The sequence below is a fragment of the Triticum urartu genome, chromosome 5A, assembly GCF_056163025.1.
Source record: "Triticum urartu cultivar PI428250 chromosome 5A, HENAU_Tu73, whole genome shotgun sequence".
NCBI classification, from domain to species: Eukaryota; Viridiplantae; Streptophyta; class Magnoliopsida; order Poales; family Poaceae; genus Triticum; species Triticum urartu.
In genome coordinates, this window is record NC_141877.1 from 658,727,449 (window position 1) to 658,750,019 (window position 22,571).

General features: G+C 45.8%; 1 protein-coding gene across 1 annotated transcript; it reads right to left on the reverse strand.

Moving 5' to 3' along the window:
* Positions 1–2,413: 2,413 nt before the first annotated feature.
* LOC125507583 (uncharacterized) lies at positions 2,414–5,880 on the reverse strand. The gene is made up of 3 exons (XM_087525116.1): positions 5,249–5,880; positions 3,292–3,454; positions 2,414–3,199 (listed from the first exon to the last, which is right to left on the reverse strand). Exons 1-3 carry the CDS (start codon positions 5,827–5,829, stop codon positions 2,414–2,416), a joined length of 1,530 nt encoding a protein of 509 aa, XP_087381242.1. The 5' UTR covers positions 5,830–5,880.
* Positions 5,881–22,571: the final 16,691 nt, after the last annotated feature.

Sequence of the window (22,571 nt, forward strand, 5' to 3'; positions counted from 1 at the left end):
GGCCAACATGCACAACCAAAAACGCGAAGAGATGTGTAGTTAGGTGTGACACCTAGGAGTCGTGTAATGGGTGTTTCAAATTTGATGAGTTTGCTTGGAAGCAAGTTGATAAGATATGTGGCAGTTAAAAAGGCTTCATCCCAAAATTTGAGTGGCATGGACGCATTTGCTAATAATGCAAGCCCCATATCAACTATGTGATGGTGCTTTCTTTCGGCAGACCCGTTTTGTTGGTGAGCATGAGGACAAGAGACATGATGGGATATGCCAAGTTTTTGGAAGAAAAAGTTCAATTTTTCATACTCACCACCCCAGTCACTTTGCATAGCAATGATCTTGGAGTTTAGTTTGCGTTCAACAAGATTTTGGAAATTGATAAAAACTTGGAACACATCACATCTTTTCTTCAGTAAATAAATCCAAGTAAATTTACTATAGTCATCAATAAAGCTTACATAATAGGAAAATCTACCAACGGAAGTAGGAGCTGGCCCCCATACATCTGAAAAGATAAGTTGTAGTGGAGCAGTAGATACACTAGTAGAAATAGGGTAAGGTAATTGATGACTTTTTGCTTGTTGACACGGATCACAAACTGACTCAACACTAGGCTCATAAGCGAGTTTATTTTTGCTAAGAACATATTTAACTATGACTGAAGATGGATGACCCACGACTATGCCACCTTGATGATGAAAGCTTGGTGACCCACTGTTTATTGGACCACGAAGATGATGATGATATGAGTAGGTAGAGGCCTCCCACACACCGTCCTCTAAGAATGATTCTCCTTGTTCTCAAGTCCTTAACCAAGAAAAAATAAGGATAGAACTCTATAAGAACATTGTTATCAAGAGTTCGTTATCAAGAGTGAATCGATGAACGGAAACAAGATTTTTTGATGTTTGAGGAACGTGCAAGATATTTGTCAAATGTAATTTTTTCACGGGGTTTTCAACAATTGAACTACCAATGTGTGTGATATCCATACCAGAACCGCTTGCCGTGCGAATTTGGTTGCCTCCATTGTACTTCTCCCGCATCGTCAACTTGTCAAGTTCACCTGTGATGTGGTTTTTTGCTGCACTGTCGGCATAGCAATTTGTGTCTACGCCATATGAGGCGGCATGTGCCTCCTTTTCTTCTGGCTCGTTCTCCTCATAGCGCCACCAGCAGACCCGTGCACCTCCTAGATGATGCATGTAGCATATTTGGCACTCATAATAATCATGTTGCTGCTCACACACCTGGTGCTGCTGTTGCTGCTGTCGAGGACGCCCTCTAAAGCCGTTGCCACCGCTGGAGGAAGAGGGTTGGCGGTCACCGCGGTCACCACGGCCACGCCCCCGTCCTCCTCGCCCACGGGATCTGCCGCTGGACTGTCCACGACCTCTGTAGACCGCGTTGGCAGATGAGTGAAATCCGCCTGAAGAGGAATCACCTAGCATCTCCATCCTTTGATCACAGGCAGAGATTTGGGCGAAGAGATCATCAGCGGTGATGGTGTTCTTGACAGCGCCGATCGCCGCCACCACGGAGTCGTAGTCGTGGTCCAGTCCGGCCAAGATGTAGTCCACCATCTCCGGATCAGAGACGGGACGACCGGCAGCAGCTAGTTCATCTCCGAGGCTCTTCATCTTCGCCATGTACGCCGAGCTTGACATGCTGCCCTTCTTAGTGTTGGTGATGGCGATTCTCAGATTGGTAATCCGAGATTGTGACTGCGAGGCGAAGAGGTTTGTCACCGTCGTCCAGAGCTCGAAGGTGGAGTCCTTCCCGACGACCTGCGCAAGAATTTCTGGCGACATGGAATTGAGGAGGTAGGACAGGACCTGCTGGTCTTTGGCGATCCAGGGCCCGTACAGCGGATTCGGCTCTAGGGCCGTGGTCTTGTCAGCCTTTGTGACCTCCACCATCCTGGGCGGAGCGGCATCTGTGTTGTCGAGGAGTCCAGTCACCTGCGCTCCTCGCAGGGCTGGTAGCACCTAAGTCTTCCAGAGGATAAAGTTTCCTCGTGCGAGCTTCTCAGATGGCGGCGAACCGAGGTTGAGGGTGACGCCGGTAGAGGAAGCCATGGAGACAATAGTATGCGGTTTCTAGGTTTTGATTTGTGGGGTATGTGGTTTTCTAGGGTTTTGGTTTGTGGCTAGATGTATGAGAAGAGGCGGCTCTGATGACCATGAAAGATAACGAGCGATCCCTTACTCCCTCGATGGGGAGCGGGTCGTGTATATATTGAGATCGGGCAAGCCTGCCTTGGCATACAAGGAAGAGATACATGAGTTTGAGAAGAATACGAGAAGGAGAAGGAAGGTCGGTTGAGATTACATGTTTTCTCTGACATGACTAACAGCAGCCGTCCATTTTCAAAATGGTTGAGAACACCTGGAATGGTTTGAAAGAATATCCTCTGCTAATTGAAAAGGAAAACACCATCGACGACACTTATGACCCCCTCATCATGAGCCAAACTGTCTTCCTCCTCTTCCCCGTCCACTGCACAAACGTTCAGATCCCAGCAAAGACCACGACGTGGTCTCACTTCCATGTCCATGACGTCACGTTCGTCCTCGTTGTTATGTCGTCGCTTCACCCGTGGGGAGGAAGCGGAAGCTACAGACCTCGAGTCACACACGTCGGAGCTTAGCACCACGATGGCATCCTCCAAACCAACCACGTCGTCGTTGTATCCCCTCGCCATTGTTCCTCCCGTAATCGCATTCTTGATGCGCATTTCCGAATCACCATCCAGTCGGTTGACGCCATCGATCAATATGACGCGGTGAGGGTTCACCGCAATCGCTTCAAACAGCCTCGCCCCTACGTCACCACCATTGCCATCGCCGTCGATGTCCGGTGATCTCTGCCTCTTCAGGGCAAGTTTGCCGTTGTGTGCGGGGATGTCGGGGTTACCCTGAACCTGCAGGGTGGTGAACTCGGCGTAGGAGCCAAACACGAGGCTCGCGAGCTCCCGAGCAACCGCCGTCTTGCCCCCACTATCCCTTCCTCGGAAGAGCAGCCAGGTCGTCGGCCATACGCCCGCCCTCCGCCTCGTCACGCCGGATCGGCACCGGAGCACCGTGCTCGATATGCCGGGAAAGATGTTCGCGTGCCGCGGAACGCGCAGCTCGAGCGCGCCGCACAGGATCTTGAGATTTTGCGCGGTGAGCTCCGTGAACTTCGGCCGGCGGGAAGCAGACTGCATCTGTCACGTGTCACGGATCGTGAGTTCTTGACTTCATGCGTGACTGACATTAGACGCATGTATCTATCTCAATGTGTTATACGTACGTTTGCTTGAAGACTGGCGCCGCAGTACGTTGTACTGGTGTATTTTGTACATTTGTAGCGGTGGAGCCACGGAGGCAGGATCTCCGTCGTTGCCACCACCTCGGTGCCGCATAAGAAAGCCGGCTGCGTTGTTCCTGATTTTCCTTTGCTAGCTTGACATTCACTGTAAGAAAACAGGCATAATTAGTCTATTTCTCAGCCCTAATTAAGTTCCATACATACGCATGCATCTACATTGGCCAAATGGGCTATTGTTGCCTTGTTAGCAACTAGATTTACTTCCAGCACAGACGAGGATATTCGAGATCGATAAGGTTTGGTTGGTCCCAGTTCCACAAACACCCTTTATGTCGGCTCCTAATCTCGAAGAAGTTGGCATATGACAAAGCCAAGATTGTGTAAAAAGTTTGCTATGAGAAGCATGAGCGACAGGATAGAATAGTGCATCATGCAAGGAAAACCGCATAGATGAAAATATAGTACCATTCCTATGGTTGGTCGGACAAAGAGGCCATCATATGTAGTATAGTCGATTAAGAGAGCCCTGGTTACATTTCTAACACTAGAACTGCATGATAACACTCCCATTGTCCATGACTCCATGTAGTGACACCTTACACAATGCCACCGAGTGAAACAAAAATGTTAGAGAACCAGTTAGACATAGACATATTCGCATCATGAACCATATGGTAGGAGGAAGTTCTCTATTCCGTCTATTGTACCAATCTATAAAGTTCGATTCGGGTGAACTGGTTTCATTAATTAAAGTTTGTGGCTTGTTAGATCTCCTTGAAAGTCAAAGTTTTCTCTAGCTAAAGACAATTTGTTCAAATGGGGATATAATGTTAAATAAGATATAAATGCATGTTATGTCATCAAGTGGTAATCATTGAGCAACTTTTCTTTCATAGTGCACTTGCTAGATTTATTCTGTGGAGTTGCAAAATGCACAACTAGAAACTGATAGCTCTCGATAATTTCATAGTGTTAGTTATGTGGCTTATGCATTTTCCTCATAAAGCCAGAGAAGTTGCACTTATAGGAGTTCCTGCGGTATTCTGGTCCATTTGGAAGTCAAGAAACGCGACTTGCTTTTATCACGGTTACCGCGTGATTCCATAGTGTGATATTTCAAGTAGCTCACTAGTTGTACTATTAGGCTGGTTTGCTAAAGGTAAATTTTTCTTCCAAGATGTTTGTTGTGTTTCGAAGTGTGTGCCTTGTAATTGTGAGGGCCTGATCTATTTAATACCCCCTTTGTCCGGAATTACTTGTTGTAGAAATGGATGTATCTAGATGTATTTTAGTTTTAGATATATTCATTTTTATCTAATTATGTGACAAGCAATTCAAGACGGAGGAAGTAATTCGAAAATAAAGAGGCAAAACACTGAACCCTATGTTGCTAAAGATCCATCTATACGCAGGCCGAGCCAACAGTCTAACACATAGGTTCCTCAGGGTCACGGGAGCGGATCCGGGAGAGGTTGCCACTCTTTCCCTTGCGGAACCAGGCGTGATGCATATGTTGTCATTTGTGCCAGTCAGAGCATCTTCAACAGACGCGCTAGATTAGTCGCGCACTGGAAAAAACGACTATACTGCACGCGCGCAACCGAGACTGGCTCTCTAAGTAGACACGCTAAAATCCGGCACGCGCAAAGTAGGTTCAGCGTGCTGGAAAACGGCATCGCGCGCTGCTTATTTGATGCGCCGGCTCGCGTGTGCTGTAAAATCTGGGTTGCTATAGGTGGGGCCGCCAGATTGGGCGCCCTGTTTTTACGCTTTTGAAAAAGCAAAACACTAGTCCGACGTGCTAAAACTCTATTTCGGTGCCATAAAAAAAATTAACGCGCCGCGCAACCGAGTCAGTTGGAGATGCTCACAGGAAGAAGGAAAAAGTCAATCATAGACGTGCATGCATGCCGCACTCTGGAGCTAGTAGGCTACGTACTTTCCGTCCGGGACGACGTGGGCGATGACCGACGGCTGAAGTTCCATGATGTCGCAACTTGCCTTACTCGGGTGCTCCCAAGAGACGGCGGCGCTCACTATGCTGGCCCCGGCCTGGGACTGGGAGCTCGAGAAGCCGGCCGCGCGCATGACACGGTCCACGCTCGGGTCGTCAAGGATGGAGAGGACAAGCTGCTCGAGCTTGCCGACCACGGCGCCCCTGCGTCCCCGGTGCACCTGCGCCCGCTTCAGCGCGGCCACGAACGCGTTCGACGGCGCCGGCTCGACGCGGTCGCCACCGTGGTGGATCACGGACGCTGGCCTGGCCAAGGGGAGCCAGCCGAGCGCCACGTCTAGGCGGAGGCCGAGCGGGTTGTGCTGCTGTAGCGGGTGGGACTGGGACCTGGCGCAGGCCGCGCAGAGGATGGCTGCCGCTGCCGGGGACGCCGAGAGCATGGCGCTGGCGATGTGGAGCGGGGTCACCTGCGCGTGCCCCCGCAGCCTCGCCAAGCTCAACGCCTGCCGCACCACGGCGGCCGCCTCCTCCCCCAGCGCGTGCTCCTGCCCGCCGGTGATCCGCATGCTAGACCGAGCGTTCGACGCGCGCTAGCTAGCTACTCCTACGTACTTTCGGGTGTGGTAAACATACCCACACGCCGAGATTTATGCAGGTGAGGCCGTGATCGAAGTCGTGGTTTTCATGATGCATTATTTCGGTTACGTACTTACGATAGATCTGAGTACCCCGTCAGTGTGTATACCCCGCAAATCCTTTGTGGTCACTAGTTCCGGCACAGGATCGACCGTACATCATCCTCATCCATGTACATGCAGTCATGGCAGAAGGGTGCAGTATATGTAAATATATCTGTGCCCATTTATATCCATGTGGGTGTGATCATCGGCAGTAATCATGGTGGACATGACCGTGTGATTATTGCCGAACATACGAAGGACAGCAGCTATAATTTGTTTGATTGTTACTACTCCCTTCGTTTCCCTACAAATTTTTCTCGGCAAACTTTTGATCTATTCATCTTCAATCATGACAATGCACTTAACACCAGAACTAGTAAAAATTACATCCAGATTCATAGACCACCTAGCGACGATTGCAAGCACCGAAGTGAGCCGAAGGCGCGCCGCCGTCATCGCTCCTCCCTCGCCGGAGCCGGGCACAACTTGTTGTAGTAAACAGTCGGAAAGTCGTCGTGCTAAGGTCCCATAGGGTCAATGCACCAGAACAGCAACCGGCACCGATGAAGAGAAACTTAGATTGGAAGAATCCAACCTAAAGACACATGAAGAAAGACGAACAAAGACCGGGTCCGATAAGATCCACAAAAACAACCACCGACCGAATCCCGCAAGATCCGACAGAGACACACCTCCACACGCCTTCCGACGATGCTAGAAGCACCATCGAGACAGTGGCTAGACGGGGAGAACCTTATTCCATTTTCAAAAAGCCGCCGCCATTTCGTCTTCCTAAGAAGGACACAACCCTTTACAAAACTTGAAGAGACACCTACAAATGAAGCCCTCTCGCCGGCAAGGGACGGGATCCACCACCCACCCATGTCCCTAAGGCCACAGGAGACGTGGCAGATCGGCAGCGCGTCTTTCGGTCGATCTTGTATAACTTTGTATACGGAAAAGGTTTTCAATGGTATAACTTTCTTGTCCGGTCGTCACTTCAAGATCGGCTGGCATGCTCGAATTCTTTCTCGGATATCCTTCGGCTCTAGCTTGGGTTGATCCCGATGGCATCCTATCTCTTACACATGACGTCGTTGTCATTGCTCTTGGTCCTCGTTGTCTCCTGGTAGGCTCATCGCTCCACGATCCTGAGCGATCGAGAGGGCAAGGGACCCTCTCCGGTGACAACTTGGGATGTGTGTTGCATTGATGTCCGGTGGTCTTTCGAGGAGGCATGGTTTCTCTTCTAGTCATAGCTTTCAGGTGTTTCTCGTGGGGTGCGGGTTCTGCTGTTTTTGTTTTCTATCTTTGATCTTCTTTGTAAGAGGTTTCTCTCTTCACCTTATACCGGTTCAGCTGTGTGGCTTTATTTATAAAACCAGATAAAAGCCTTTTTTTTTGGTAGTTGTCGAGGGGTTCTCACAAGGGGTTCTTTTGCAATGTTATGTTCCATATGTCATGGCTTGAAGTTGTTGCATGTTGGTAGTGTCAACCAGGCCGCCTTTGCGGGTGTGTGATTTTATGCTTTGGGAGTAGCTCGCAATTCGCATGTGGACATGTTTGTAACGGTTTTCATGTGTTTTCTGTTAATTAACCAAGAAATTATCTCCTTCATAATTAATTGAAGAGGCAGATCTTTTGTCTCCGTTCAAAAAAAAGATTAATATAAAGGATGAGGCAAATCACTTAAATGAAGTGAGTAGTAGTACTTATGTTTGTAGAACAAAACAATATTGTGTGTGCATGTGCATGTATCATTGTGTAAAGAGTGAAGTACCCTAATGGTTTCAGGGTTAGCCCCTCAACACTAAATTTGGTTACTTAATCCCCCGAGTTTACAAAAACAAAATAAATCATCCCCAAAGTGACCCTCAAGTGGTTTTGAGAATGTTTTCGCAAATACTCTCTCCCTTTCGGTTTAAAGAGCATATATCAAAAAAATTGGATTTACATTATAATAGCCCCACCTTAGGTCCCATTTAGTTGTGTTTTGAGTCCCATGCCATATTTAATCCATTGAGACGAGAGAGGATAAGAGGCCACACATGCACTCTTATTTTACATGTACTAGTAGAGTGCCCGTATGTTGCTACGGGCCAACAAATGAATTTACTAAAAAAAGATCTCTCCCGCTTCATTATATATAAAGCATGACAAACATACACGCAATCATATACAACACGTCACCACCACACACAACACATACACAAGGTAAAAAAATAAGGATGGCAAGGAACAACACCACCTCCCAATCGGCCACTAAGCACACTACAGATGGACCAATTGCTTGAAGTCGACAGAGACCTCCATCGAGAGCTAGGCAACATGAAGAGGTGAAACCACACACTGACGAAGCATGTACTTCAAAGTGGTGCCTAGAAGATGGATATTCCACTGGAGTGCCATCACCGCCCGATCCTGGGGATCAAGATTTCACCCAGAGCAACCTAAAGGACAGGGCGCCACCATGAAGGAACCTCTAAAGAGGTAACTACACCCACACAGTCATGGGAACCATCGGTCTGCCACAAATTGATCAAGTTAGCCCCTGACACTCACATATCTTTGTTGAACCAGACACCAAAACATTAGCAGCACCAAGGTCATGGTATGCGAGAGACCAATGACCATGCCACTCGCGTGACCATGGCATCCAGCCCGCACCAGAGACCCGAGACACGTGCTCCTTCCACAAACGATGTGTCCCTTGCCGCCAGGGCCGCCGCCCTGCATCTAGACAACTCCAATATCATCCAATGGCCCGGGCTTTGTCCTGGCTAGCAGCCCCAATTGACGAAGATGCCAACGACCACCATGCCCTGAACATGGTCGGATATGAGAAACCAAGCACTCGGCCGACAAAAAGGTGAGGAGAAGGAGCGGATCTCACCCATGACCAGCGACCCCTCACCAACGACGGGTGGCTTGAGCACCATCGAAGCCTCCCATCCCTCCAGCCAACCTCCCCACCAGACACCTTGCGTCGCCCCACAACACCAGCCAACTCAAATCCACACAAAGCCATGAGCACCACCTGCAACCAAGAAATTCCACAGGAAATGCCATCCCGCGCCGCTCACCGTCATCCAGGTGCCGCAGCTGAAAGGGCCCGCCCGGACTCCGGCCAGCATGCCTCACCACATCCCGATTCACATAGCCGCACCGCCAGTAGATGCCCCTAGTTAATTCCATGTGCATTGCAGCCCCTAGTTAATTCCTTGTGCATTGCAGCGGGTATAAATACGCATGTGGTTCAACATTAATCGTGTTAAACATTTAGTTTTTGTATCATTGTGCACATTAAGCAATAATGTTCATTTTTGGTACCATTAAACCACTATTCTTCTTTGTCTTCCGTCTTCTCCTTATCTTCACCCACTATCTCTACCTTCCCCATCCAAGCTCGCCGCAACCATCAATGACGCGTCAAGCTAAAAAAAAATCGTCCACATCCACACCATCAAGGGATCATTTGCCATTTTATTCACCTATCAGAGTCGTCATACAGTAATCAATGTAAAAGTAATTAGCGGAAACTCCTTTATGCCCACACACATCCTCTACAACTACAAACTCTCCTGTCTCGCCTACATGACCTGCATCCACTCCCACAATTTTTCCCTTACACTGGTGAGGCCGACATTACCTCCAAACATTAATTTCCCATCACGGATAAGTTGGCATGCGACACACAAACATATGTGATAAAAGTCCGTGTGATATAACAATACAGAGGTAGAGCAACATGAAAAATAAAAGATCATTCTTCTCATCTTCAGACTTCTACAGTTTCAACAAATGTTGATAACCTTACCACATTTTTCAGACTCACGCCCATATTGAAAATAATTTATGCATTAAGGAACACCACATAAAGTAAATTGGAATCCAAGAGAAACTAACAGCAAGCGACGACGACATGGATGGTTACCGGATGGCATGAGTCGTTGCCAGATGCAAGAAACAGTCCCGACCATGCAAAGCTAGCCAAGAAACATTGGGTAAAAACCAGGGTGTTGGTACCTTGCACAACGACCCCCTCGCGTTGGCAAGTGCCCAACCCAACTCCTCGTGGCCACCTCGGCCACCGCATGGACATCCTCATCTGCCTCCTGGACGCATGCCTCTAGAACTTGCACGCGTTCCGAATGACATCCTCCCCGCTTCCCGAGCACGATGATCAGCCATCGTAACTTCTGCAGAGCGAATCCTTCCATAGGCGCTCTCGAAACGTCTAAAAAACTGCACAAAATGCAGAACATGTAAATCATACCAACCTTAATCAATAGATCTTTTCTGAACCATGGTCGACTCTGTACATGGTCCATAGACTGGATTATAATGAAAACTAAACATTGGGTTAGCCTTTCACATATGTCTTTTGAAGAAGAAAATCAGAAGCATTAGCACCTACTACGTGGAAGACAAAACCCTTCAGAAAAAGTTTGGCATGTAGATTATGATTCAGATTTCAACCGTACTCAGGACAATACGAATGGCATCTCAATGATCTAGTTAAATACCTGGACCAAAACTCGATGAACAACCACAAAATCAGTCGAAACAAAACATGAAAATTTGGAACTCGCTGACTTTATGTTAGTCCAGTAGTAATAGTAGTACAAGCGCAATGTAACTCTCAAGGTGCATATATATACGCTATTGTCCTTTTGTTAGTGTTTTGAAGAAAATTCTCGTGAACAGAAGATACAAATGATATGACAAAAACATTTTCACGTAATAAAACTGCAGCCAGAGAAGTAGATAACTGCATAGGCTATTGTAATCGCCAACATTAGCAAGCCAGCAACAATAAATACCATATATGAGTTGACAGAGTCAACCCAGGAATAACATGTTATTCTTTTGAAACAAAAAAACAAGCAAGCTCTGCATGATATTCCTGGGGTAAGTCTCTTCTTCCTCCATTACCCTGCCGAGCTAGACTGTCATGCAAGACATAACTTTAATTTGGCGTGTATTATCTGAAAGTCAAACTTACGTGTACACATCTCCTGTAATATTTAAGTCGAAATTCCATGCATGGACCAGGTGGTTCCACATTATATATGTGTGTAACTCGTTACAGGCAAATAAATATTTTGCTCGAGCTAAGTAATTTAGTATAAACAGAGTTCTCCTAAGCAATCACTCAAATCAAACTTATGCACCTGGATCATATGCCACACGCATCTCCAAGAATCCCTGGTAAATACCGGTGCCATCACCTCCACGAAGCTGTGTGAGTTGTGTAACACCCCGAGACCGTTGCGCCAGGTGTCTTCCAGTTATTCGCTGTTACCTTGTCATTTGTTTGCGTGTTGCATATTTGTCATGTCATCATGTGCATTGCATCATCATGTTTTCGAAACTTGCATCCGTCCGGGTTCCCCCAGTTCCGCCCGTTGTCCGTTCTGAGTCCAGACACACTTGCACGCGCCCGCGGCACGTTCGAATATTATTTTATAAGTGGCCGGAAAATATTCTCGGAATGAGATGAAAGTTGGCGTGCGGTGTTGTTTTGTTGTTAGTAGGCCGCCTGCCAAGTTTCATCGCATTCGGAGTCCGTTTAATGCCCCAACGGATAACTATAGCGGCACCGCTGCCGGTCTAACGTCGGGCGTTTTCGGTCTCCGAAAACAGTTGCCGGGTCTCTCTCTTCTCTTCTCTCAGCCCAAAGCTTTCTGCATAGTCCGCTGTCAATCGTCAGACCCCGAAACCCTCTCTGCACAGTGCATCGAACCCCTCACGTGAGCGTCCGAAACTGTCCCGAACCCGACCCGCTCTGTCGTTACCAACGGGTCCGGATCATCCCCAAACGTCTACAAAATATCACCGTTTTCTTATTTGGACTCCCGAGCCTATTTATTCTTGTCCGTCAGATTTTGATCGGATGATCCAACTTCCTTCTTTTCCTGTATATACACTCTACCCCTAGTCTATTTTCGGACCAATCCCTAATCCCTAGGGATCCTCCTAGCCGCCGCCACCGCACTGTCTCTTCTCTATTTTCCGTGTCCGACCAAATTTCGCGCTCCGTTCCTCGATCTCCTCGCCCGACAAACTGCAAGCCGCGGCAGCAGCAGTCCGTGTCCACCTCGCCTTCGCGCTCCCGGAGACATTCAACGCTCGCAGCTCCTCGCGTCCGCGCACCGCAGAGCATCAGCAGCAATCTTGAGCGCCTCGTTCCCTCGTCTTGTACCTCGATCCAGGATGGATCGGGAGCAGAGTTGCTCTTCACTCGTCGCCGGCGTCCTCAACATCTGGATCCGCCGCCGCCTACCCCAGGTCACGCCGCCCAAGCAGTGCAATTCGCCTCCCCTTCTCTTCCTTTCTCCGGTGCCCTCCTTCTGCTCTAAGTGCCGCCACCATTTTTCTTGCTGGAGCCAACGCCGAACTCGTTGCCGGCCTCCTCGGCCACGTCCTTCGCCGGATCTAGGTTCCCCATGCGCGGATACCTCGTTCATGTCCTTCCCCGCCTTGCCCCGTCGTCGTCCCCGCCGAATCACCTTCGCCGGCGCGGCCGTTCCGTCGCGAGCCGCCACCGTCCTCACAGCGGCCTCGCTCGACCTCTTGTGCGGGGGAGAGGACCGAGCCGCTGCCTCCCTGGGCCAGCCCCGCGCTCATGGGCCGCGCCAAGGCCCAGCCTCCCGCTGCTAGCTTCCCCTGCAGGCCTCCCTCTCCGTCCAGCAGGCCGTGGCCCATGTGAGCAGCAGCCCCTTCTCTCTATCGGGCTAGCTAGTTTTGGCCCGACTCATGTTTTTTTCCGAGGAGTGATTTATCTATTTATCCAGTTAAAACAGAATTGCAGAAAAGCCCTCAAACTCCATGCATTTAATAACTTCACAACCGTGCATCGGATCTAAATAAATTATATATGAAAGTTGCCTAGAATTTTGTCTAGTTTAATAATATTCAATTTTCATCCATGTTTAAAATGCTGTTTGGTTAAATTTGCTCCTATGTCATGTTAAAATGCTTTAATTCATAACTAAATAACCGTAGCTCAGTTTTAAATAAACTTTATATGTAAATGGGGTAGAAAAATGCCTAGTTTAACATGGTTCACTTTCTTTACATGTTAAACTACTATAAAATTGTGTTTAGGGCAGAACAGTTCCAAACCTTAAAATATGCACATGAGCATTTTCCGGACTTGTTGTTTGTTGTTCCAGCCTCATTTAAACTTGCCTAGATAGGTAGTTTTCTTTTGCTTCACCTCTTGCCATGTTAATCAACACTTAATATTTTTGGGTACCTAAATGAGAGAGAACTAAATTAGTCATGTGGTGTTCCGTCAATATGCAACGAGCTCCACTTAATTTGTAGGATTGCTTGTGCACTTTGCCATGCCATGCATAATTAAACCGGACATGCATCATACTTGGTTGTGTATCATGCCATGATTATGTGGTGGTTGTTTACTATGTGGTTTGCTTCTTTCCGGTGTTGCTTCTTCGGGTTGGTTCTGATAACGTCGCGTTTTTGAGGATCCGTTCGACTACGTCCGATTGTCTTCTTCATGGACTCGTTCTTCTTCCTTGCGGGATCTCAGGCAAGATGACCATACCCTCGAAATCACTTCTATCTTTGCTTGCTAGATGCTCGCTCTTTTGCTATGCCTATGATGCGATACCTACCACTTGCTTATCACGCCTCCCATATTACCATGCCAAGCCTCTAACCCACCTTGTCCTAGCAAACCGTTGTTTGGCTATGTTACCGCTTTGCTCAGCCCCTCTTATAGCGTTGTTAGTTGCAGGTGAAGATTGGAGCTTGTTTCACGTTTGGAACATGGTTATTTTGTTGGGATATCACAATATCTCTTATTTAATTAATGCATCTATATACTTGGTAAAGGGTGGAAGGCTCGGGCTTATGCCTGGTGTTTTGTTCCACTCTTGCCGCCCTAGTTTCCGTATTATCGGTGTTATGTTCCCGGATTTTGCGTTCCTTACGCGGTTGGGTTATAATGAGAACCCCTCGACAGTTTGCTTTGAATAAAACTCCTCCAGCAAGGCCCAACCTTGGTTTTACCATTTGCACTAACAACCTACCACCTTCCCTTGGGTTCTGCAGACTCAAGGGTCATCTTTATTTAACCCCCCGGGCCAGTGCTCCTCTGAGTGTTGGTCCGAACTGAGCTGCCTGCGGGGCCACTTCGGGGAAACTTGAGGGTTGGTTTTACTCGTAGCTAGTCTCATCCGGTGTTGCCCTGAGAACGAGACACGTGCGACTCCTATCAGGATTTGTCGGCACATCGGGTGGCTTTGCTAGTCTTGTTTTACCATTGTCGAAATGTCTTGTAACCGGGATTCCGAGTCTGATCAGGTTGTCTTGGGAGAAGGAATATCCTTCATTGACTGTGAGAACTTGTGATGGGCTAAGTTGGGACACTCCTGCAGGGATTTGAACTTTCGAAAGCCGTGCCCGCGGTTATGGGCAGATGAGAATTTGTTAATGTCCGGTTGTAGAGAACTTGACACTTAACTTAACTAAAATGCATCAACCGCGTGTGTAACCGTGATGGTCTCTTGTCGGCGGGGTCCGGGAAGTGAACACGGTGTTGGAGTAATGCTTGAGGTAGGTCGTTCTAGGATCACTTCTTGATCATAGTTGTTCGGCCGTGCTTTTGCCTTCTCTTCTCGCTCTCATTTTCGTATGTTAGCCACCAAATATGCTAGTCGCTTGCTGCAGCTCCACCTCATACCTTTTTACCCTACCTATAAGCTTAAATACTCTTGATCGCGAGGGTGTGAGATTGCTGAGTCCCCGTGACTCACAGATACTTTCAAAACCAGTTTGCAGGTGCCGATGATACCGTGCAGGTGATGCAACCGAGCTCAAGGAGGAGCTCGATGAAGTTTGTGTTCGCTATGTTGTTCCGTTTCCAGTTGATCAGTAGTGGAGCCCAGTTGGGACGATCGGGGATCTGTGTAGCATTTGGGGTAGTATTCTTTTATTTTGGTTCTGTAGTCGGACCTTGATTGTATCTGGATGATGTAATGCTTTATTCATGTATTGTGTGAAGTGGCGATTGTAAGCCAACTATGTATCTCTTTCCCTTATGTATTACATGAGTTGTGTGAAGATTACCTCACTTGCGACATTGCTTTCAATGCGGTTATGCCTCTAAGTCGTGCTTCGACACATGGGAGATATAGTCGCATCGAGGGCGTTACAAGTTGCGAACTTGATTAATTTATGTGCATCCTAAACAGAAATGGCCTTGCTATTGATTGTAGAGGGAGAGTAACTGGTGCGGCTATATGAACTGTTTTGAACCATTGCTGGCGTTGAGTTGAGTATATCAAACTGCAACCTGAACAGTGTAGTTGGGCTCCTACCTACGACATGGCTTCTCTCTGTGCCTCACTCATCTCAGTTAACCTTGAGGCATGGCTCCCTGGTGAAAAGAAGTGAAGGCACCATGCATGGTTGTTGTGATCTTTATAATGAACTAATAGCCATTGCACGACCGACAATAAACTATAAACGATAGCACAAAGATCAATATTAACTAATAGCCATTACTAACCACTATAATTACTAAAGCTTGAAAAATACATAAAGATTATAAAGAACTAAAGGTTGCAAAATTTCACCATGTGATATGAATAAGGAATATGTCTTTGAAGCAAAGTGTACTCTTAAACGATAGCACAAAGATCAATATGAACTAATAGCCATTACAATAAACTATAAATGATATAATAAAGATCAATAAATTAGTATCAAGGGACATGGGTTGTACCGCCACCCCACAATAGCTTCGGCCAATAAAGTGTAGCTAAGAAAAACAAGAAGATGTGATGCACGGTATTTTGATTAAAGAAGCTACAACCTACAGAGATCACTACATGGAAAAAAATTGTAGACATCAAGATTGTATCGTGATTAAAGCAGTTATATGCCTGTGGATATGTTTTACTGTCTTCCATTAATTGTATTTTTTGGCCAGACTGGGACTAAAATGGGTAGAGCAAATCAGATGGCGGTGATGGTGCTCATCAAACTGAGGCTAAGACCTGCTGACCAAAGGTTTAATACATTCATGGACGAACATAAGAAAGAGGATCGGTAACCAGGTGGCTTATAACTGGATTGCAAATTAAAAAAGCCCTTACTATATATCCATATGAATCCATTTTTAGATGACAAACAGCGAAATAAGGCAAAAAATAATAATCAATAATCAATGACTCTAGGCTGGGGAATAGCATGAGTCACACCTTGCACTAAGCCACGCATGCATCATACCATAAAGCTGCACCATAGGGGAAAATCCTATGAACAGAATGTACAGGTCAGCAAAATATAAAACATTATGCATCATATCATAAATCTGCACAATAGAAGAAGCTGGACTAAAAACGCCACGAACAGAGTGGTCGATGCTTGATAGGATGGACATCTGACCATGTCATGAACTCAAGTAAAAGAAGATTATTTTATCTATCGGCAAGAAGCCAAAAACTAAAAGAAGATAATTATCTCATTTCAGTCCTTACTATATTGATTACAGAAGCAAACAAAAGGCCTATCCACGCGTCGATTAAAATTCACAACACAACACATATTTCTAAATTTGAACCAGCTCCTTGATTTAGTTTTCTTAACATAAATGACTATTGACAATGTCATCATGTGAAAATGTGAAACACTTAAGCTATAATATTATAGACGTCTCAACGAACACATGGCTTAGTCTCACCTCCAATCCTACCTTCGAGGGCCTTTAACAAAACGGGAGATAGGAGCTGCAATGGCGCTCTCAGCCCGATGGCCCCGCTCGACGGCACTGGCACGGAACCCACGAAAGCCATGTTGTGCACTCTAAGATGGAGTCGATTTGTAAGTGTTGAAGGAGAAGGAAACGACCGGCAGCCATGCTGGAGCATGCGACGGTCATCGTGCACTTCTTATTATCTTATATGATGGTGATATCAATCGTTGTCCGGATGTTAGTTTCTAGATGAAAAATAAGAAGAACACAAAAGAATTCATTGAAGAAAAGAACAAAAATGAACAGAAGTGTTTACTGCTATCTCTCAAAGTTACACAAGTAAAACTTAGAATACCAGAAAATTAGTTGGAAACTGCAAATAAAAAAATGACAGCCAGAACTTCAGCTGCAGCATCCTAACAATGAAAAATTTATCTGATGCATCATCCTAGTTAGGAAATACGAAGTTAGGAGCACACATGTGGCATAACTTTGTAATAATCTTTGCTTGGAAATAACACAAACAACTCAACTGTAGTAAATAGAAGCAATTGTTAACTAATACAGACGATGACAAGAAGCTTCTTTAGGTGTTTAGCTTGCAATAGGTAGCCTGGTTTGTCGTCAACATCTGGGGTGTGCCATGGGATATGCAAGCTGCAGCTGCTGCGTCGGCGATATCATCGTTGAAGAGAACTATCCGGTCCTCACCATTCGAGCAACCATGAAACGCCCACCAACTCGATCATCAGCATTATCTTATAGTCAGCATTTCGCTACTTCCACATCTTGGGGATAAATGTTCACTAGGCTGGTGTAGTTGATGGACTGTGCACCCAGTGATATATATGATATGGAAACTTAGGTGTTAGAAACCAGGGGCACCTGAAATGACAAGGATAGCCACATCAGGGTTTGACAATAATCTACATAGCCCTGCTATCATCAAGCACAACAAAATAAACCTTGAAATTGCACAAAAAACTACTATCATCAAGCACAAGAAAACAAAGCTTGAAGATGCATAAATATCAAGTACCATCACTTGGAACAGTGGCCAATTTTTTATCTATTCAATTCATCAAGAAAGCGCACAAGGAAAATAGTACTCACATCCAGAGTTAGGTACCTCAACAACGTCAAGCTACCCACAATAAAGAGCCTAAGCTCAATCGTCCCTGTCATTAAAGAAAAGAGTGGATCAGAAAATTGCATCCTCGAATCATATCCCATGAAAGTAAATCCATCCCCCAAGATTAATTCCCCATTCTGGAGTTCACACAAAAAAATCGTAGGGGTGTACATCAAACTATAAACTGTCCAAACCAGGGAATGAATGGGAAGTTGGGAACACATATGGCATCAAATTGAGAGGGAAGCTCACCTAAGGGAACCCATAGATAACTCTATTTTGGTGCTTTACATAGAACCACAATTTGAGCCAAAACACGACTCAGGTAATACACTGTCCATATACGGGCAAGGTAATGATGATGGCAGGTACGGTCACGGACACATAAGAAATATAAGTATGTTGATGAAACGACATAACTGAATTTAGCTAGTCATAGACACACAGTGACCTCGGTTATCTTAAAACGAATGGAGTACAACTGCGTCGTAAACTCTGAAATGTCTGCCTTCTTGTTCTTCTCGAACTTCTTCACCTGTAGATAAGAAAAAAAGGTAGTCTGAAGGCAGTAACTCCCTGGTCTAGACTCACATTCCAATTGCATAGTACTACGTCACACAAAATAGTCCCACAATTTATAGACCATGAGTTAGAAACAATCATGCTGCTTGAAATATTTGACACGGTATGAAACACTTCTCGCCCAACTAACAGTAACTGATGGTGTAAGTTCATCTAGTGCCCCTTAGTGATTTTGGTCTATTGAAGACTTATATGTTAAGGGACTGATGCATTTGTGAATGTACACAGGTCTATAAGTCTATGAGGAGTTTGATATTTACAGAGAGAGTCGACCCCTAAAAATGAAGTTCTTCGACTAAAGACTTTGGATTTCTGAAGACTTTCTGAAGACTTTGAAAGTGAAGAAATTGGTATAATCCTGAAGACTTGGTATTCATTCGAGGAACATGAAGCATGAAGACTTTTGTTTTCATAGTTTCATTTTCTCTTTCTTGAGTCATAGGAAACACCATACTGTTAAAGGGGTCGAGGAAATACTAAGGAAAATTTTCCAAGTGATGCTCAACTCAAATCCTACACCTACCAATCCTTTCGAGTGAAGCCATTGGAAATCACATACAGTTCAGTCAATTTCTTCAGTGACAGAGACGAAGTTCTTCTGGTCTCTGAGGAATTTGTTCTGACTAAGGAGTTAGGAATTCGCCAATGCGGATTGCCTACATAGTGAGGAACATGATAGCCCTGAGGAATTTAATACTCAAAATTCCGACCGTTGCTGTGCTATCCGCCAGCTGTCCCAAAATATCTACCCACCTAACGGTCATATCATTGAAGGGCATTTATGTCTTATCATGTCGTGCTGCTCCCTAGGCTATAAATAGCCGCCCCTACAACCACTAGCTGGTTGGCTGCTCCGAGAGAAACTGACACTTGTCATTTGAGAGCATCCCATCCTCCGAGGACTTTGAGTGAAAATCATCAAGTGACGAAAACCCAAACCCAAACACCTACAAACCCAAAGTGATTGAGCATCACTGAAGAGGTTGATCCTGCGTGGATCCGACGCTTGTTACCTTTGAAGACTGTGCATCTTCCAGACGGTTAGGCGTCATGGTCTAGAGCATCCAAGAGGAAATTGTGGATCGCCGAGTGACCGAGTCTGTGGAGGTTTGGAAGTCACCTGAAGACTTACCACGAGTGATTGGGCGAGGTCTGTGTGACCTTAGCTCAAAGGGAATACGGTGAGGACTGAGTGTCCTGAGCTGCGTGTTCAGGACTGGGTGTCCGGGACTGTGTGTCCTCAGAATTAAATACCTATCCGCCCTAACTAGATGTACAACTGTCACAACAGTTAGAACTGGTCTACCAAATCATTGTCTTCACCAAGCTACCTGGTTCCATTTCCTCAACCCTTCCATTTCCTCATTTCTGTGTTGTGTGCTTGTCCATATCTGTTTGAAGACTTTGACTGAAGACTTTCTCTATTTCCCAAGTTCAATTTCTTCAGTCTGTTTGTCTTTATCCTGTGTTATCCCATGTTTACGCTTTCTATACTTTGTGCTTGTTTTCATTTCATCATGAAGACCATGCTCATGCACTGTTATGTTTACTTCTGAGTACTTATTCCGCTGCAAGTAGTTCTTCACTCAGGAATTTCCTCACCCTGAAATTCCTAAGTGAAGAATTCATAAAAATCACCTATTCACCCCCCTCTAGTCGATATAACACACTTTCAATTGGTATTAGAGCAAGGTACTGCCTTGTTCTGTGTGATTTTGGTTTAAGCGCCTAGAGTTTTAGTTATGTCGACCACAAGAATGAAGACTGTGACTTGCCCCATCTTTGACGGTCATGATTATCCCAAGTGGAAAGCCATGATGAAGAAGCGCCTCATTGCGATGAATAGCAAACTCTGGACTATCACCAAGATTGGTCTTACTGACCTATGCAAGATGGCGGAGGCTGATGATATTCGCAAATACACACTTCTCAACCTCACGGCGAAGGACATCATCTGCTCCAGCTTGTCACAAAATCAGTTCAGGAACGTTATGCATCTCAGCCATGCGAAACTCATCTGGGACCGACTCTATGAGGTATAGGAAGGTCATCGATCTCACCCATGAACCCTGGTTCGAAGAATTCATGGAATCGCGCAAGGCTATGACTTTCAATCCAGAATCATCATCCTCTGCACTATGCCTTATGGCAAAAGGTGCCAAGGTAACTGATTGCTACGTATCTGAGTCAAGTGATGATGAATCTGGTGATGAATTTGGACCCAGTTATGTCAAACTTGCTTCCCTTGCCACTAAAGAACAAAGAGCTTTGGAAAAGGTTCAAAACATGCTAAATGAGAGCGACGATATGTTGGGCGAGGAAATGGATCGCACTAAAATTTTGACTGAAAATCTTCAGAGACTTCAATCCAAGTTTGACAATCTTCAAGGTCATCATAACACTCTCCTATCTGATCATGAGAAGCTTTCTTATGAATTTCTTCAAAGAAAGCAAGATCTTGAGCAGTTAAGAGTGAGTTATGAAGATCTTCAGAAGGAGCGTGATTCATTACCTGGTCAACAGATCAGAGCGACTCAGGATGAATTTATTCCTCCATGTTTGAAGTGCATTGAACGTGAAACTGCTAATTCTTCACCTGAATGTGCTCAAATGCTTCCATTGTTGCAAATTCTCAACTGTCTCTTCTATCACTAATTCCTCATCTGAGGTCATTGCTAGTATCAGTGATGATGCAGGGCTGAAGGAATTGTATATGACAGGCATGTACAAAAGCCTCAAAGGGCATCAGGCTCTTTGTGACGTGCTTAAAAAGTAGATCCTCAACAGGAACCCTAGGAAAGAGGGTATTGCCTTTGAGAGGAAACTCAATGCTGATGGGACCTACTGGAAACCTGAGCAGTATCCCAAAACCTCATGGGTTGCTGCAAAGGGACCTTCAGTGGATCCATCTACTTTATCTGGCTTTACATGTGAATCTTCATATTCTTCTGATTAGTCATTTGACTCCAATTATAAACTGTTCAAAAATCAGAATGGTGAAGTATTTGCTAGATGTGTTGGCACTAACTGCAGGAACGGTTCTCCTATGAAGAAAATCTGGGTTCCCAAAGGGTGCCTTGAAAATCTTCAGGTGAATGTCATCATGACACCACCTGTGAAGAATAGGAACCCTAGACCAAATTCTTCATATGGATCCAAGTCCTGATACGGACCAAACTCCTCACATGGATCAAATTCCTCAAAAGGATCAAAGTCCTCATGTGAACATCATCGTGCTAACCCGTATGTTTCGCAGGGAAGATCTAAGGATTATGGATATGTGCATTATTCTTCAAATCATTATGTTCATAAGTCCTCGAAGAATTTCTTTGCTTACTCCTATGCTTACCCTAACCCCTCTTATGGGAAACGAAATGGATTGGCATCTATGCCACCTTTCTCTTATGGAGCTCGCAGAATGATGAACTCTTTGCCACCCCTTCAGATGTGGGTGGTGAATAAAAAGAAATAACCTCTTATGCAGGGTCAGGTCTTCAGACGAACTTAATCGTCTGAAGAATTTGCTAGAGACCTGAATTTGCTTGAAAGGACGCAAGCTAATCATGAAGAAATGAATTTTCATTTCTCACGTCCTCATACTGCTTTATCTGTTCTATTGATCTGATGAAATTGATACCATATCCTTCACTACTGAAGTATATGAGTTCGTAAGTTGCACTAATTCATCTGCAGGATGATTAACTCAAAGCCACTGAGTGGGTCCTCGATAGTGGATGTACAAATCACATGACTGGTGACAGGAGCTTATTGATGGACTCTGCTTTATCTCCATCACATCCGAAACATATCACCTTGTTGGGGAACGTAGTAATTTCAAAAAAATTCCTACGCACACGCAAGATCATGGTGATGCATAGCAACGAGAGGGGGAGAGTGTGATCTACGTACCCTTGTAGATCGACAACGGAAGCGTTAACTTGGTTGATGTAGTCATACGTCTCCACGATCCGACCGATCAAGCACCGAAACTACGGCACCTCCGAGTTCTAGCACACGTTCAGCTCGATGACGATCCCCGGACTCCGATCTAGCAAAGTGTCGGGGAAGAGTTCCGTCAGCACGACGGCGTGGTGACGATCTTGATGTACTACTGCAGCAGGGCTTCACCTAAACTCCGCTACAATATTATCGAGGATTATGGTGGAAGGGGGCACCGCACACGGC